Genomic DNA, 18,289 nt, shown 5'->3' with positions numbered 1-18,289 from the left:
ATTGATTATCTATTAGTCTCAAGGTCTATTTAAAGGGTTCAACATTGACTTGTAGGATAGATGCCTTACATCTGGTGGCATTAGAGGCAGAGCTTTTTAGGAGCTCATTTGCATCCCCTTCTTCCCAGAATTCTAGAGGAGCACGTATGTCACGCTTCGGTGTGGGAGGGAAACACCACAACGAGCATAGGAGGGAAGGGGGAACAGGGAATCAGGCCTGAGAACTAGGGAAGGAAGATAGACACCTCCTAGTGAAAACCCTAACCAAAATCTGACTGACTATCAGTATGAACAGACCCCAAAGGTAGGCGAGTTCATACGCAGGAATACCTAGAGTCCTATCTAGCCCTATAGGACCTTGGTACTAATGGCAGGGACTAGACTACCCGTTCCTCCAAAAGGAAGGACGAACAGGAGTCTACTTCAGGCCTAATACAAACAATAGGGAAATGCAACACACAGAACCCAAACAAAATACAAAAGGGAAAGGAAAGACTTAACTTCAAAGAGGCTATGGAAGCACCAGGAATTTAGCCGAGATCCAACCACAAACAATCCACAGGCACAGAAGCTATAAACCGCACAGCATAGTGGGAAAAGCAACTATAAATCAGGAAGGTAAATGACCACATAAGCAACACCTGGAGGCAAGGGGTGTGGCCATTACCAGAAACAACACAGACGCCTATTGATCCACAAGGAAAACCTGTCAGATCAAAGCCTCCTGTTGCCAGTCTCACAGATCTCCTGCCACTATCGCCGGGACGTCCGTATGCCTTGGTACGTCTGTGACAACGTATGGCCTATAAGCCTCCTTACGCAATTAAGGCACTCTCTCTCCCCAAGGAGGGATAGTATTCCCCAAATAGTAATTGAGAAAATTGCATCCATTCAGTTAAAGGGATATTCTGGTTAAAGAAATTTACCCCCTATCGACAAGAATGGGGGCCTGGAGCCCCCCATTTCCAAACAGCCGCTTTGTATTTCAGGGGTGCTACACAGAAAATGGAGTCTCTGTTCTCGTGAGCAATGTGAGCCCTACTGATCACGAGATCTAATAGCTATCCCCTATCCTGTGAACAGGGGATAAATTTCCCTAGCCGGAATACCCCTTTAACTGGGAAAGCTGGGTGACGACCATTAAAAGGACGATTTACAATCCTACAATTAAGGTGCTTTCACGAGTACCGAATGGGATCAGAATTGTGTCACAAGACCGAATAATATGTGTCAAAATCCAAGCGCGTTTCAGTTCGAACTCCTGCAGTTTTGCAATGCGTTTTTCGGCAACATGGCGTCTACAAATGAACTACCGTAAGTTGAAGGCACTCGATACTGGTGTCACTCAGTATGTGTGAACGCACACTAATCGGGAAGGTTTGATTTTGGTGGAAATTCAGTGTTTGAATGGCAGGGCAGACGGGGAATTCATACTCCCGCAATTAAGTCACAATCTGCATCCAATTAATAGTCTACCCTGAAGAAAACTATTAAATAAGACCCTTCAGGAATTCAATATTCTGTTTCATAGAAGCCGGGATTTCCTACGCACAAGGGACCCGCGATTAATTCAGTTTTCCATTAAAAGTATGCAAATTAGAGCTTGGCGGCTTTTGTAATGCAAGTAAATTGCTTCAGCGTGCATCTGGGAGAAAGGGTTAAAGGATCTGTGTATTCATTCTATACGTCAGGACTTGGATGAGTATCTCACGGGCCTGACTCATATTCTACACAATAGAAAAAAATGGGAGAATAAAAAATGATAGGTTGTAGTCCAAGAAGGCTGTATTTACATGGAATGGAAGAAAAATTTAGGAAATCCATGCCGATCTATCAGGTTCTCACAGAAATCTCCAGAGAAAAGAAGGTTCTGATAACCGGGGTGGGGGGGGGGGGGGGGGTGCATTCATTTTTCAACTATTCTTTAAAGGGGTTGTTTAGTATTTTTATATGTGATCACCTATCCAGAGGCTAGGACATCAACATGTGATCGGTGGTGGCCCAACACCCCTCATCCCCACCGATCGTCTGTTTTGCAGAGGTGCTGGAACTACACAGTGCCGACCATTGCGTAGTGGACAGAGCTGGTTACTGCAGTGCTGCTCCCATTGAAGTGAATGGGAGGAGCACTGCACTAACCAGCTCCATCCACTACATAATAGGCGGAGCTGAAACAGCTGATCTGAGGGGGGCATGGGTCGAACCACCCACCAATTGGATATTGACGGCCTATCCTGAGCATAGGCCATCACTTGTAAAAATTCTGGACAAGCTCTTTTGCAAGTTGTAACCAAATATCTGCCTAGCAAAATACATCATACCCAGCCAACCTTGACGCCAATGGAGTCATCTGCATAAGCAAGAAGCTGGTAGTGTGCGATAAGTGTCATCTCACAATCCTTGGGAACATGTTGACCCCCAATCAGATACAAGCGCAGGACTCCCGCACAGAAGTGCCAACCACGGAGCCATAGGGGCTTACAGCTGCTTCATAACAACTGCCTCTACCACTGGCAAAGCACGAGACCACCGAGCTGGTGACACCCATCATTGGAGCAGGACACTAAGGGCCAATTCACACTGAGTTTTTTGGTGCTGATTTTGATGTGTTTCCACCTCTAAATAAGTTCCTTTCACGGGCCTGACTCATATTCTACATGCAATGGAAGAAAAATTTAGGAAATCCATGGCGATCTATCAGGTTCTCACAGAAATCTCCAGAAAAAAGAAGGTTCTAGAGCTCTAGACGTCACCTAGAGAAGGATCAAGTCAGTCAGCGCTCGTTATTATATGGGGGAGGAATGACTGTTAAAGAGCTTGGCCCATCTGGGACAATGATGGCATATCGATAGGTAGGTCCGGGTCCTAGAGGTGGGACCTGCACCTATCTCCATAACAGGACCTCTGAAGTGAACAGGGAGCACTGTCTCTGCTCATAGCAGTGAATGGAGCAGTGACCACACTTTCGCGGTGCGCTTACCATTCACTGCTGTGGGACTGCTGTGCACTCAATCTCCATTCACTTCAGGGACCCGTTCTGGAGATATGACCATGTCCCAGAGGTGGGACCCGCACCTGACATTGATGGCATATCCTAGGGATATGCATCAATTTCCCCCAAGGGGCCAAAGATATGGTGCCGGAGATAAAACTAGGTCCCAGAGATTGGACCTGCACCATCTGACGTTATGGCATATCCTTGAGATATCCATCAGTGTCCCCGAGGGGCCAACCCCTTTAATATGATCATCCGTCTCCCATTCAGTCTTCACATTGTTGGTACACGATGTACTGAGACAAACGATGAATTTGGGTGCCGGCTGCAAGATACAATCACCGACGAAGAGCCGTTACTCGGTAATCAGCAGCATGTTTACATGAGGCACAAATATTCCTCATTCCTCGTCATCGGCCTGTGCAAAAGGGCTCTTAGCCCAGTGGTCCCCAACATTTTGTAGGTCGTACGCCACTTTCAAATATGAGAAATGATGTGTAACAATGGCCTAGGGATGTGGCTTTTACCTTCATGTTAAAAAGGGTTGTCTCATCAGATAGGCGGGTTGCTCCTGGCTCATGACTGATTTGCCGGGAAAACCGGTGAACAGCCGGACGATTCCTCTGCTGCTGCCATGGACTCTTACAGATTGTCTCTCCATTCTGGCTCATAAAAGCGGATTCCCATAACACCCATATGACCTAAGGCGGCATATGGACAGACGTGTCATGGCTGTGAATAATATGATTGGACAATTTCTAGTAATGCTAGGACATCCCTAGCGCCAGTAGTGCACAATAGCTTCTGGAGCTGCCAACAGACGGGCAGACAAATGCAGGTGGCCCAAGGGCTCCATGTGGCTCTTTAGCCACTAGTTGGTAAACACCGGTTCAGCCGAATGTCTCCAGTGGGAAATCCCTTAAAACGACAACCCCAGACTTCATTTATCTCCAGAACGGATCCCCGAAATGAACATAGAGAACGCCAGCTCGGCTGTTTTGTAAGCCAACAAGGAGTTGGCCCAAGAAAAGCACGTATTGCCTATCCCCATGATAGGGATAAATGTATGATGGTTGGAGGTCCAGGATTTGTAAGTGTCCCGTGGTTTGAATGAATGGAGCGACTGGTGGAGATAGCTGTGTCCAATGCTCTGCTATCTCTGTTGGTCCAATAAACAATGAACATAGCAGTGGTATGCATGCATGACCAATGCTTTATTAAGTTATGTTTTTGGTGGGCCAACCACTTTAAGAGCAAGAGAGCAGACATTGGTGGCATATCACCATCACAATCCAATCATGAGGGTTCAACCTTTGTGATGTCTATTGATTGCTGGAATGAAGTGGCATCTCTGCTAGAAAACTCAATGTTCGACTATGCACCCCATCTAAAACGCTACCCCAAGTCAACATTTTTTTTCGTCAACTGGACACTGAAGGCATATGCTGAGGATATGCCTTCAAAGTCTGCCATGAGACAACTCTCCAAATCCTAACTTCCGAAAAATCACCGTCACAGTGATCCAGGAAGCTGAGGTCTAGGGTGAGATTTGCTCTGTCCATTTACCCAACAAACCAACACCAAGACACTAAACAGTGGCTGTGCTCAAGTATCTATACTGGTTCTTGTATTATGGCCAGAAGTCACTTGAGTGTCACAGACAAACACCACTAAAACATAACTTTTAATTTATATCCTAAAAAACATAGCTGGATATCACCTCCTATGACTCCAGAAATTCCATACTGTGTAGAAGAGGAGGAATTAATATGTCCCTAATGCTCTCCCTATTGAGTCCCTACCTAAGAACAGAATAGCCACCCCGATAGGGGCGATCCCGTGTCAGGAACCTCCTGGTCACCCTATCTGGCCCCTGACACAGAATAGAGTACCATCACCAAAAGAATGTCCAATAGTCACGTCAAAGGTTACACTTTATTAAATTACACGTATTAATATAATACACCTCAAATTAAAAAAGAAAGAAAGAAAAAAGGGAAACCGTATGCGTTCCTACGCGTTTCACTGTGCCCATCAGGCACTAGTTCATCAGGGGACCAAATTTGGATGCGGATCCGGCTGAAAAATGCATAGAAATACCGGATCCGTCTCTCCTGTGTCATCCGGCAAAACGGATCCGGTATTTATTTTTTTACATTTTTAAAAGGTCTGCGCATGCGCAGACCGGATCCGTCAATGTGGCAATTTTAATGCCGGATCCGGCTCTAATATATTCCAATGGAAAAAATGCCGGATCCTGCATTCTGGCAAGTGTTACGGAATTTTGGCTGGAGAGAAAAATGCAGCATGCTGCGTTTTTTTTCTCCGTCCAAATACCGTAAAAGGACTGAACTGAAGACATCCTGATGCATCCTGAACGGATTGCTTTCCATTCAGAATACATTAGGATAAAACTGATCAGTTTATTTCCGGTATTGAGCCCCTAGGACGGAACTCAATACCGGAAAACTTTGACGCAAGTGTGAAAGTACCCTAAATTTGTGAATAAGCAATGGACGAAAAAATGCTGGATACTGATAGAATTGAAAAATGCTCGAAATAAATGAACATACACACACACACACACAATACAGAAGAAGAGAGAATCAACAAGTCTACATTCCATCCTCCCATTTATTTCCATATTTTAACTATTTTATGCGAGTGAACGGGATGTAATATTTTCTGGTGATCTCAACAGGAGACATCTTCAGGTCCACTCATCTAGAAACACTTCATAAAAGTACAATCAAATCCATCACTTAACCTCACAGCGCACAATACAACCACAAAGCCCTCATCCGACTAGTAATTCTGACAGATACATTAATATGTCATCCACTGAGTCTGGATTTATGTTCCCTGCAGAAGAACTTTCAATCTCCTTATTAGCTCTTACGGAGGAGTCAGTGCTACATAAGAACTGAGTTAAGTGCCTGTGCATTAAAAAATAACCAAGAGAAATACTAGCTATAAAGTCTGAGGGTCTTTATTCTTGAGTTGGTTGTCGTCTTGCTGGCAAGTTTCCGAGCCGCGGTTCTCCTGTAGACTGCAGCAGGTTTTATCCTTCATCCTTCTACGGCCTGATGCACAGAAGTATCCCCAAAGCATGATGCTAACCATTTGCATGCGTTAAAGGGTTTATCCAAGACTAACACAGACCTCCCAAAGTGGGCGACGCGCGGTGGAGATCATACTTACCTAGTCCCTGACGCTGGGTTCGGTGTCTATCGCTCTCGGGCGGCTCTCCCTCACCCTGCAGTGCTGAAAACATAAATCAGATCACAGGGGACATGTGCAGGTGCGGACTGCTAAAACACTAAAAGTGGCCCCGTTTTGTAGTCGGGTCCAAATTGATGGAAGGCAGGGCCAACATTATACCACCCCAACAGAGCCAAATACCACAGTCGGTCACAAAGTACATCCCCAAAAACTTCCACTGGCCGGCCGTGAGGAAGGCTCAGGTGGTTCCCTGGGCATCGGCCACCGGGAAATTTCCCTGTAAGGTCTATGGCCAATCTGCCCCAGGACATGTGACTACTGAAGCCAATCACAAGCCCCAGTGGTGACAATTGGTCATGGGGAGCAGGTCACCAATGCGGTCTATGATTGCCAGGAGTGGTCACGTGTCCCCCTTTGACGGATGTTGTTTTCAGGGTTGCAGGGAGAGGCCAGCCGGGGAGTGACCCAGCAGCAGGTAAGAATGATCTCCACCGAGGGTCAGCCAATTATGAGAGCTTGTTTTTTGCGAGACAAGTTGTATTTTTAAATGGCACCATTCTGGAGGTACATCTAATGTATTGTATAACTTTTATTTATTTGTGGAGGGGAGAGGAGGACATAAAAAACTCAGCATTCAAACATTGTTTTTTGAGTTTTGTTTTTATAGCATTACTTTGTGGTGTGATAACTTTATGCCGCTTATGTGCTAGAAAACACAGGGCGCTCCTCCAGCAAATGCCATCTGGTTCCTGGACTTTCATTCCTGCTACAGTATATGCAGCAATGCTGTAGAGCACAGCCGCATTTCTTTTTCATTCTTCTTCATTTTACTCTTTTTTAGATGTCCTCTGCCGAGTTCAGACTGAACACCCGAATGAAATGCGTTGGAACGGTTGTGCCACTGGAGGCGGGCATTCACAGAGTAGCTCCTTAGCAGGGACATCCTCAGGGCCTCCTACCCACAGAGGTAGATTCCAGAGGGGACATTCTTCTCAAGGCAATCAAACTACATATGAGTGGGTTCTCCGGGCAGATCAGCCTTCTATAGGGCAAACTAGGCCAAAACTCACCCTTCTCTAATCATCTGTACGGGACTGCTAGAAATGGCGAACATCCCTATGGATGCTCAATCCCGTTAAGTGTCTTGTGTAAAGGTGGGCTGATCACTGACAAACTAGAAAAATGTTTATTTGTCACATGCTTACATCACAAAGTGATGCACTGTGGACAATATGCATATTAACTTTGCATTGGGCCCTGTGAAAGACAATTTGAAGGAGTGCCGAAGGACTTGTAGAGTAACGTTGACTGGCGCATAAGAGGACTATTGGTAGGACTTGTTTTACCGTCTGGGGACTATTTCACTTTTCATATTTATTTGTAAATACTGACCATGGCTAGATATTCAAGTGGAGACAGGTAAAATTTGTACAGGTAAAATTTTTTGATCTGATGGACCAGTCTTTGCAAGGTGGGTCTCCAATATTCGACACCTACATGGAAGCCAATAGGCAAGCTGGCAAATTTTGGAATTAACATCGACCAAGATGCTTCTAATAGCCAGGCAGGGAGGATTTTAGCCTGTAAAACCGTACAACCTTTCGAATATCAGCAGCTTAAATCTCATCCAGGAGGTCTCCTAATTTTCCAGGAACGTTCAAGATGTATTGGGAGAGTCGTCAAATATGACTCAACGGGCATCCAAGGGAAGTCCATGCCAGGCCAAGTCTGAAGGGCAGGAGCAGGCGTTGTACCGAATTAGAAAAACATGGCTGCCTCATTCAAGAACAGTGCAGCACCACACCAGTCCGCAGGTTGAGTGCGGTATGGTGGCCCAGATCCATCCACTTCCAAATACCTGATCTACAATAGTAGACATGACCTATGGACAGGTGTGTTTCTGGAAGAAAGCCTTTAATCCTATACAAGCCCTTTAATAATTAGATTCAAAATTAGTTTTGCGGTGAATAAAAATAATTACAACTGCATGCAGGTTTTTATTACCTGTAAAAATTGTACAATAAAAAAATATATATATATATGTATGTTTCCACTTTGTCAAATGCAACATTTTTGTACAAACTGCAAACAAATTCCCAAAAAAATATGCCGACACCGTATGCGGTTATGGTTTTTGACCGCAACACAGCTACTACCTGTGGCATCGCCCTTAGCGCCGTTATGACCCTAAGATACAAGAAAATATTCAGAGACCAGTAAGTGCTGCCATATGTCATCCGCTACCCAGACAGGTAATAATACCAGTTAGGTGAGACGCTCCTGGAGGAAGCCCGCGCTCTGGGAAGAGATCCAGTTTAATAATTAGTACCTGCCTTTCGGCAATTACAAGACAGTTGCGTGATCCATCCCTCACTATGTCGGGCACAGACGAGGCTGCAAAACTTTGTGCAATTCTCCTGTCAGAAAAACTTTGAATGATTTATGAGGGAATCCTCATTGAAGATCAGTCGCAGCTCCAGCTAGCGGAATCAGTCGGCATCCATCACGTTAGAGCGTGGAAAACCGGCCTAAGAGAGTCTGAAAGTGCAGTCACGGTTTTTTATGTGGTTGCAGTTTTTATAGGTAAAAAAAATATATGATATTTAACATGTCACCTATAAAAACAAAAACTGCACCAAAAACCACCTACAGATTTTGCTTCAGAATTTGATGAGTAAATGCTGTGGATTTGCAAATTTCACCCCCAAAAGGATGAAATCCGTGGTGGATAATTTCAGCAATAGCTTTCTACCCATGAGTCTGCAACATTTACACCACGTGTGGCTGTAAACTTTAGGCCTCCTGCACACGAATGTGTGCGCCCCGTTGCCGTATTGCGGACCGCATTTGCCGGGTGCCGTTCCGTGGGCATTCCACATCACGGGTGCGGACCCATTCACTTGAATGGGTCCGCAAATCCGGAGGTGCGGAATGGAAGCACGGGACGGAACCCTACGGAAGCACTACGGAGTGCTTCCGTGGGGTTTCGTCCCGTACTTCCGTTCCGCAAAAAGATAGAACATGTCCTATCTTTTTGCGGAACGGCCGGATCGCGGACCCATTAAAGTGAATGGGTCTGCTATCCGCTGTGGCTGCCCCACGGACGGTGTTCGTGCATTGGGGCCCACAAAATGCATACGGAGTGCTGTCCGCATCTTTTGCGGCCCCATTGAAGTGAATGGGTCCGCATCCGAGCCACGGTCGTGTGAATGAGCCCTAACACAGTGACTGAGGTGATGTTTTTACTAAAGAAACAGGTTAATTAAATGCAATTAGACTACTTTCACACTTGGTTTAACTTTTCCGGTATTGAGTTCCGACCTAGGGGCTCAATATCGGAAAAAAAATGATCAGTTTTATCATAATGCATTCTAAATGGAGAGCAATCCGTTCAGGATGCATCAGGATGTCTTCAGTTCAGTCACTGTACATGCTGCGTTATTTTCTCCGTCCAAAATTCCGGAACACTTTTTTTTTTCCATTAAAATGCATTAAATGCCGGATGCGGCCCCAAATGTTCCGGAAAAACGGTTTTGCAGTCTGCGCATGTGCGAAATGTGAAAAAGATAAGTACCGGATCCGTTTTTCCAGATGACAACCGGAGAGACGGATACAGTATTGCAATGCATTTCTGAGACGGATCCGGATCCATCTACAAATGGTATCCGTTTGCATACAGATTGCCGGAATCCAACAACGCAAGTGTGAAAGTACCCTTACCTGTAAAAAGTAAAACCACAGACATGTCCTATCTTTTGCCGTATTTTGTAGATCGCGGACCCATTCAAGTCAATGGGTTCACCTCCGCAGCACAGAGTTGACACAGCCGATGCTCGTGTATTGCAGACCGCTATTTGCGGTCCTCAACACGGGCACGGTAGCCGTTGGATGTATTGCTGATTCACAAGACATGGATACCGTAATTTTGCGGAACAGAAGGGCCGGCCCCTAACAGAACGGTCCTATCCTTGTCTGTAATGCGGACAGTAATAGGACATGTTCTATTTTTTTGCAGAACGGCCATGCAAACATACGGACAAGGAATGCACATGGAGTCATTTCTGGGTTTTTTTTGGCCCGCTTGAACTGAATGGTTCTGCATACGGGCTGCAAAAAAAACAAAACGGAACGGACGCAGAAAAAATACGTTTGTGTACATGAGCCCTAACTCAGAATTCAATATACTGTTTTACAAAAAACTAAAAAAATTAAGTTTTCTAAAGTAGACAAACTATTTAAGTGGCACGGCTCCTGGTTATGTAAAATAGAGTCCTCAGCTGTGCCAGATCAATCAACATGAAGGACACTCTCTCGGCCTCTTGTTACCCTTTAAAGGTGTTAGGTGCAAGAACCCTGACACCGGTCTCCAGTGTCATTAATGCATGTCATACCAAAATCCACAAGTGGTTAAGCCTGGCATGTGGGACACGGTCCAATCCATAGACTGTGTGTCTCTATCAATGTGGAGAGATCCTTCAAAAAACCTTCTGCAATCCAAAGTCAAAGAGACCGAAATGTCTGAATCCTGTTTACATAGGCACCGAAGAAAGTGTCAAATACAGAAATAGTGAAGACGGTGCATAAAATAAAATCAAGGAAAGGTCTCTCTACCTAAGATTACAAGTCATCATTGAGTAACCCTCTTGAGTCATATCAAGGAAGCCTAGGTGGCAAACAGTTGCCATTACAGATCCTAAAGCAGTTCAATGTATAAGTCATGAAGGTCACCTTTATCGGGTCCAAGAATCCCCTTGAGTGACAAAACACTGGGTAAAATCTCTGGATTTAATACTACCATGCACATGTCCAGTAAACACTATGGCGGTAAAACAAGACAGGAAGAAAGGTCAATCAGATGCCTAGTAAACTCTTTGAAGAGGCTGTCTGGCTGGATAACTTTTTTTTTTAAGGAGTAGAATGGGTTAAAAAAAAGAAGATGCATTACTGACCGGACCGGACCGACTTTTACCAGGTCACAGAAAATAGCAGGAGATGCCGATTCAGCCAATCACTGGTGAGGACAGGTCACCACATCTACTGCCAAGACCAGAAAGCAGAGACCAGTGGGGACTTGATAAGCGTCGGAATGGTAGCAGAGTATTGGTGAGGTAAGTAATGCTTCTTTTATTTATTTTTTAACCCATTCTGCTCTGTATTTCCAAAAAATTATATCTCGAGGGACACCCCCTTACTCTTACTCAGAAAACCCAAAGAGGCTATGCACACGGCAATATTAAACTAGTCCTCTACCGTGAACTGTATGCCACAAATCATACGCGAGTGGCTTTGAAGGGGTTATCTGTAAATTTCTATTGATGACCTATCCTCAGTATAGGTCATGTCAATATCCTATCGGCGGGGTCCGATACCAGGGACCCTCGCCGATCAGTTCTTAGAAGAGGCTGGTGCTCTGTGCGCACTGCCGCCTCTTCCTAGGCCATGTGACATCACCGTACATCGGTCACATGACCTAGTTGCAGCTCAGCCCCATTGAAGTGAATGGGGCTGAGCTGCAATACCAAGCAGTGCCAGGAGTCAGCAGTGCTCACCAGAGCTCCAATAAGCGCGGTGGCCCCCTGAAATAGCTGACTCGGACCCCCGCCGATGTGATAATCCTGAGGATAAGTCATCATTATATTTACCTTTATTGTGTGTATTCACACATCAGTGGTATTTTACTGAAGCATGCCCGGTTTTTGTCTGCGATTATGGATCCATCAAGCACATTGTGGCCTATGGGTCCATGAAGTCCAAGGACACAACACTGACACCTTCCAAGTTTGGCCCGTGATTTTCATGGATCTTTGCTAGGATGTGCTCAGGAATTTTTTTTTCAGTCTAGCAGTATACGAGAAATATACATGGCAAAATACAGACACACGAAAAAAAAAGACTGATTCTTCACGGATGAACCACTGACCACCTGTCACGGATGTCAACACGGACATGTAAAAGAGGCCTAAGGAAACCTACAAGTGTGACCCATTCGACAATGGACCCCACCTCAAGAACCTTCACCATTGTGATCTCCCAATATACTGAAAGAACACACAGATGCTTCCAGTTTTTATCAGACGAAACCTCCACAGGTTACTCGTTCGAGGCGCCTGGAGGCTAAAAAAAAACATAAACTGCATCATCGCTGAAATCCTATATATAGGGCACGACGATCTATGGAAATGTCAGGACGGTCACAGAACACCAGATGAAAACCCAAGGAGCCTCGCCAGCACTGCAATCATAAAACACGACCCCCAAACAGACCAAACCGCTGCGGCGCAGCAGACGACGGTGTAATTTGAGGATTCCTGTCAAATCCCCATCGACACCAAATCCCGTAATTATCACTTTGAGCCACAAAAGTACACGCCATAACACCCCCCTCCTACGTCAGCCGTCATAAAAAGCACAAGAATGAGGATAAATCGTCTCACAGGTACTTGATGGGCGAAATGCATTCAGGAATTTGAGAGATAAGCGGACTGCAGGAGGCCAATGGAGTGATGTAATTTCCTCAAGATGTACGAACAAAGAGGGACTATCTAAAAACCTGCAAAAGGCCCTCTCTACGTGTCTTCTGCTTCGTATTTCAACTTCAGTCGCCTAGAGAAATACAAAGGTGGATGCTGCAGGGCACCGGTACTGTCCCTCGTAATAACGTTCATGATGCAATTCTACAGGCTGCAAATGATGCACCCCCCTGATGCAATACTGTACAGCGCAAAACAACTGCGCCATGGCCGGACCACCTTAATCAACACTAGCCCAGCGTACAAAGGGATCCTGCGGTGGAAATCTGTGCAATTATTAGATTATCTATGCAACAACACACATATTCTTTTCCTCCTATAACGGGCATGGGTGTGTTCACCAAATTGCATTATTCTCCATTATCCAGTCAAACAGACACACTGCAGAGTAACCCATCCGCAAGGGTTAATTAAAGAGATCCGTGCAGACTAGTATCGCTCGTAATAAGCAGCAGAGTGTCACCTCGGAGGGAGTCTAAACTAACTCCTCGCCTATTTGCCTGCACTACACGGGTTAATGAAGAGCCAATATGGATGGCAATAGTTTAATCACGGAAAAGGTTAACCCTGCAATGTAGCACCAAAACACCACGACCTCAAGAATTCTTAAAGATGATGGTACATTCACCACCGCCATCCTTAAAGATGAAAATGTATGACTTCGCCATCACGTCATGCTGCCTGGATATTAGCAATATGAATGGGTTAAAAGGTGGAAATGGGAGGGTGGCATATGTGCATAAGCAACTAGTTGTGCTGGCCATAAACACTATGGGGGAGGGGGGGGGGGGGGGTTCATTTACTAACTGATATAAAGGTTTTTTGTGCCTCAATCTGCGACTTTTCCCCGCTCACTCCAGGTCTAAAAAAGGGGGCAAGGAAGGCCTGCCTCATTTATAATTTTCTACACCTGTTTTAGGTGCAGAAAATGTTCTAAATCTGCAAGGCAGCTGACGTAGATTTAGACCGGTCGCCGATGTGGTGCAGTTATGTAAAGGCCGGCTCCTCTACATAACTTTGATGGTTGCACTGCCAGCAGGGGTTATTGACATATTATTATTATTAATATTATTAATAATAATATTACCCCCTAGATTTTTGTACCTCAATTGGACTAGTGTTTGAAAATTTATCCCATTCAGACTGAGAGTCTCAATTGTTCCCTTCAAAATGAGCGTTCCGATACGTCCTCCCTGCCTTCAGAACTAGCGTTCCGATACGTCCTCCCTGCCTTCAGAACCAGCGTTCCGATACGTCCTCCCTGCCTTCAGAACCAGCGTTCCGATACGTCCTCCCTGCCTTCAGAACCAGCGTTCCGATACGTCCTCCCTGCCTTCAGAACCAGCGTTCCGATACGTCCTCCCTGCCTTCAGAACCAGCGTTCCGATACGTCCTCCCTGCCTTCAGAACCAGCGTTCCGATACGTCCTCCGTGCCTTCAGAACCAGCGTTCCGATACGTCCTCCCTGCCTTCAGAACCAGCGTTCCGATATGTTCTCCCTGCCTTCAGAACCAGCGTTCCGATACGTCCTCCGTGCCTTCAGAACCAGCGTTCCAATACGTCCTCCCTGCCTTCAGAACTAGCGTTCCGATTCGTCCTCCCTGCCTTCAGAACTAGCGTTCCGATATGTTCTCCCTGCCTTCAGAACTAGCGTTCCGATACGTCCTCCCTGCCTTCAGAACTAGCGTTCCAATATGTCCTCCCTGCCTTCAGAACTAGCGTTCCGATACGTCCCCCCTCCCTTCAGAACTAGCGTTCCGACACATCCTCTTTCCCTTCAAAACAAGCATTACGATACGTCCTCCTTCCCTTCAGAAAAAATGTTCCGCTATATCTGTCCTTCAGAAGGAGCATTCTGATACATCTTTCTTTCAGAAGGTGCGTTCCAATTTGCCTTTCCTCCAGAACAAACGTTCCGATACATCTTCCAGAACAGGCATACAAACACATTTTGCCTTCAGAACAAGCTTTCCAATAAGGAATTTATTTTTTCCAGCTCAAAAATTACAGTAAGTGTTCTCTTCATATCGACCGTTCCAATATACATTCCCTCGAGAAAGACGATTCCGATATGCTCTCGCTTGAGAACGACTGCTCCGAGATGCATTCCATATGCATTTCCTTCAACTCAAGCATTCCCATACATTTCTTACATGTTTTCCTCTAGAACAAGTGTTCCTAAAAGCTCCAATAAGAGTAGGTTCACATGAAGTTTTCTGCTGGGGGTTTTGAGGCAGATTTTCCTGCAGGTCTTCCAAAACCAGAAATGTATTTGAAATTGGAAATTTAAAAAAAGGTCTTTTTTTCCTGCTGGATCCACTTCTGACTTTGGCTGAAAAACCTGCAGGAATATCTAACTTAAAACCTTCTCCAAAAAGTTCAGTGTGAACCTACCCTTCCCTATATAAAAAGCACTATGACAAGTTTTTCCTCTAGATCCAATAAGTTCCGACAGGGGTTCACCTCAGAACGTGCATTTCATAAGTGTTCTCTTCAGAACAAGTGTGGCAAGATTCCCTACTGCTTAAAGTTTCAATGCGCGTTGCCTTCAGAACAAGTGTTCCTGTAAGTTCTCTACATATCGATTAGGCCTCTTTCACACGTCTGATGACATCAGTGACTAGATGGTCAGTGGTTTTTCTATGACGATGTCCGTGAAGAATCCGTTTTAGGTCTGTGTGTCCGATTTTTGTCTTCTGTGTGTCATCCGCATCCCACAGATATTGCTAGTCTGAAAATTAATTTCCAGGCATCTCCTAGCAACAACCTGTGAAAATCATGGACCAAACACAGATGGCATTTGTGTCTGTGGTTTTCACTGATCCACAGACTAAAATGTGGGTAAGGGATCCGTAATCATGGACAAAAATAAGGCATGGGGACCAAACACTAATTCTTCATGTACATATTTACAGATGAAACGCGGATGGATTTTCCACGAACGTCAAACGTAAATGTGACCGAGGCCTTACTCTAATATGTTCCTTTCAGAACGAGGGTTCCGATATGTGTTACTTATGAATAAGCATTTTGATATGTGTTCCTTTCACATAAGTTTCGATATGTGTTCTCTTCAGAACAAGCACTTCTATATTTGTTTTCTTGATAGTGAGTGTCCCGATAAGCGCTCCCATCAAAACGAGCGTCCCTATAAGTGCCCCCGTCAGAATAAGCATCCCAAGGAGGACCCTGACAGAACGAGCCTACCAATGAGCACCCCTGTTAGAACGAGCCTTCTGATAAGCACCAGTGTCAGAACGAGTGTCCCGATGAGCGCCCCCGGTTAGAACGAGCGTCCAGATAAGCGCCCCTCCGTCAGAACGAGTGTCCCCGTCAGAACGAGCGTCCTAATCAGTGCCCCCGTCAGAACGAGCGTCCCAATGAGCGCCCCCATCAGAACGAGCGTCCCAATGAGCGCTCCAGTCAGAACGAGCGTCCCAATGAGCGCCCTCGTCACAACTAGCATCCCAATGAGCGCTTCCATCAGAGTGAGCGCCCCGATGAGCGCTCCCCCGTCAGAAAGAGCGTCCCGATGAGCGCTCCCCCGTCAGAAAGAGCGTCCCGATGAGCGCTCCCCCGTCAGAAAGAGCGTCCCGATGAGCGCTCCCCCGTCAGAAAGAGCGTCCCGATGAGCGCTCCCCCGTCAGAAAGAGCGTCCCGATGAGCGCTCCCCCGTCAGAAAGAGCGTCCCGATGAGCGCTCCCCCGTCAGAAAGAGCGTCCCGATGAGCGCTCCCCCGTCAGAAAGAGCGTCCCGATGAGCGCTCCCCCGTCAGAAAGAGCGTCCCAATGTGCGCTCCAGTCAGAACGAGCGTCCCAATGTGCGCTCCAGTCAGAACGAGCGTCCCAATGTGCGCTCCAGTCAGAACGAGCGTCCCAATGTGCGCTCCAGTCAGAACGAGCGTCCCAATGAGCGCTCCAGTCAGAACGAGCGTCCCGATGAGCGCTCCCATCGGAACAAGTTTCCTGAACAAGCATTCTGATAAGTTTTCTCTTCAGATCGTGCCTCCTCATACATTTTTTCCTTCATAGTGAGCGTTTTCAGGCCATATGTCCCAGTACTTTTTTCCTCCACAGCGAGCGTTCGATGAAGCATAAACGCACTGATTATTGTAATACAATTTAAAAAATATATTATTTTATTTCAATCGGTGTATGGGGAAACTCTATGCTCTACTGGTAGCCATACTGAAACACTTGGAGGCCGTCCGTTGAGGTTTCCCTCTTATTTCAGGCCGTCTGAAGATGGTCGGTTGGAAATTATCCTGTCGACACAGACACTCGTCCTGTCGGCAGAATTATTCAACAGACTGCCGACTGATTTCGCGCTAACGATCGCCGTTTTCGATACCAGAGCGATTTTTAGGCCATTATTAATCGGTCTCAGAGCCCATGCTTATTCATCCACAACAGTTGTCACCACAGTGGGAATCATTTTTATTTTTATAACGGTGTCTGTGATTGATGATCTGATTTATGGACAACTGACGAGTTACTGCTACAATTACCTCAGAGCCGGTGGCCACCTCCCTAGCCCACAAGCCCTGCACATGGTCTCCGGTCTACCAAGGGTTAATCTGGAAGGAAACCATATTGTGATAATACATCCAAGCTGAGGCGGCCAAACCGGAAGATTCCAATGACGCCCGGGATAAAGGGGGTTAATGGACAGTCGTCCCCCTCCTACAGTCGCCCTTTTTTTTTTTTTATAGGCCTCTTTTGATTACAGTGTGATTATACATGCCCCCTCCCCTTCCTCCCCCGCCATCCATTTAATCCCAAAGAATTCCCTAGATGGCCTACCTCATACCGCCCCCCCCCCCCATCCTCAGTGGACTCGCCCGCAGGGCTACTCACATTCTCTGTGTCCCGCTCGTTTACTGTGGGCAATGGCGTCCTGGCTGACATCTTGAGAGGGCTCGCCGAGCTCAGCAGTCTCCCCTCCTCCTCCGCCAGGCCCCGCTATCACACGTTATGTCACCGAGCAATAAATAGAAAAAAATAAATGTCAGTAAAGGCAGACGACGCTCTCCTCCACAATCACAGCATCCCCTCCTGGGGGGGAGCACAAAAAACGGGGTGTCCCCACCCCTGCTTCAGGCTGGGGTGTCCTCATTCCCTGCAGGTGACATCCAAGGCTGGGAGGAAGCTGAGGTCTTGCTGTTGCATCACTGACTCCGATGCAGGGTGGGAAAAAAGCATAAATCCTAGTGCAATGCAAAAAAAAACACAAAAAAATCAATCCAATGCAATAAAAAAAAGCAAAGAATAATCCAATTTGTAGATGCAAAAAGGGGAGAGAGGAGGGTGGCCGTGCTCAGGATGGAGTACAGTGAGATTTCTCTCAATCAGCCCTGCAGATAGATCTCCTCCTCTTCCAGGACAGCAAATCCCAGGCAGCAAGCTGCACTCTCATCCTCCTCCCCTCACCCCTCCCTCCCCTGTCCAGGAAGAGAACAACTACTTCCAGTGGGATCATCATCATCCGGGGGGGATAGGGGGTCGTCTGTGAAGATTTTGGATTGTAATGACCACGGGACTCG

General features: G+C 46.2%; 1 protein-coding gene across 3 annotated transcripts in view; it reads right to left on the bottom strand.

Annotated features, from left to right (window-relative positions):
• Positions 1–18,078, bottom strand: part of MARK1 (microtubule affinity regulating kinase 1) — a 132,219-nt gene extending 114,141 nt beyond the window's left edge. For all 3 annotated transcript variants that reach the window (XR_005778542.1, XM_040430459.1, XM_040430460.1), the window contains exon 1: positions 17,604–18,078. Coding sequence is in view for 2 of the 3 variants with exons in the window: in XM_040430459.1 (XP_040286393.1) it covers positions 17,604–17,654 (51 nt within the window). In the remaining variant the exon portion in view is untranslated. The remainder of the gene's footprint in view (positions 1–17,603) is intronic.
• Positions 18,079–18,289: the final 211 nt, after the last annotated feature.

This window comes from Bufo bufo, chromosome 4, assembly GCF_905171765.1.
Source record: "Bufo bufo chromosome 4, aBufBuf1.1, whole genome shotgun sequence".
Classification (NCBI taxonomy): domain Eukaryota; kingdom Metazoa; phylum Chordata; class Amphibia; order Anura; family Bufonidae; genus Bufo; species Bufo bufo.
This window is presented reverse-complemented; position numbering and strand designations above follow the sequence as displayed.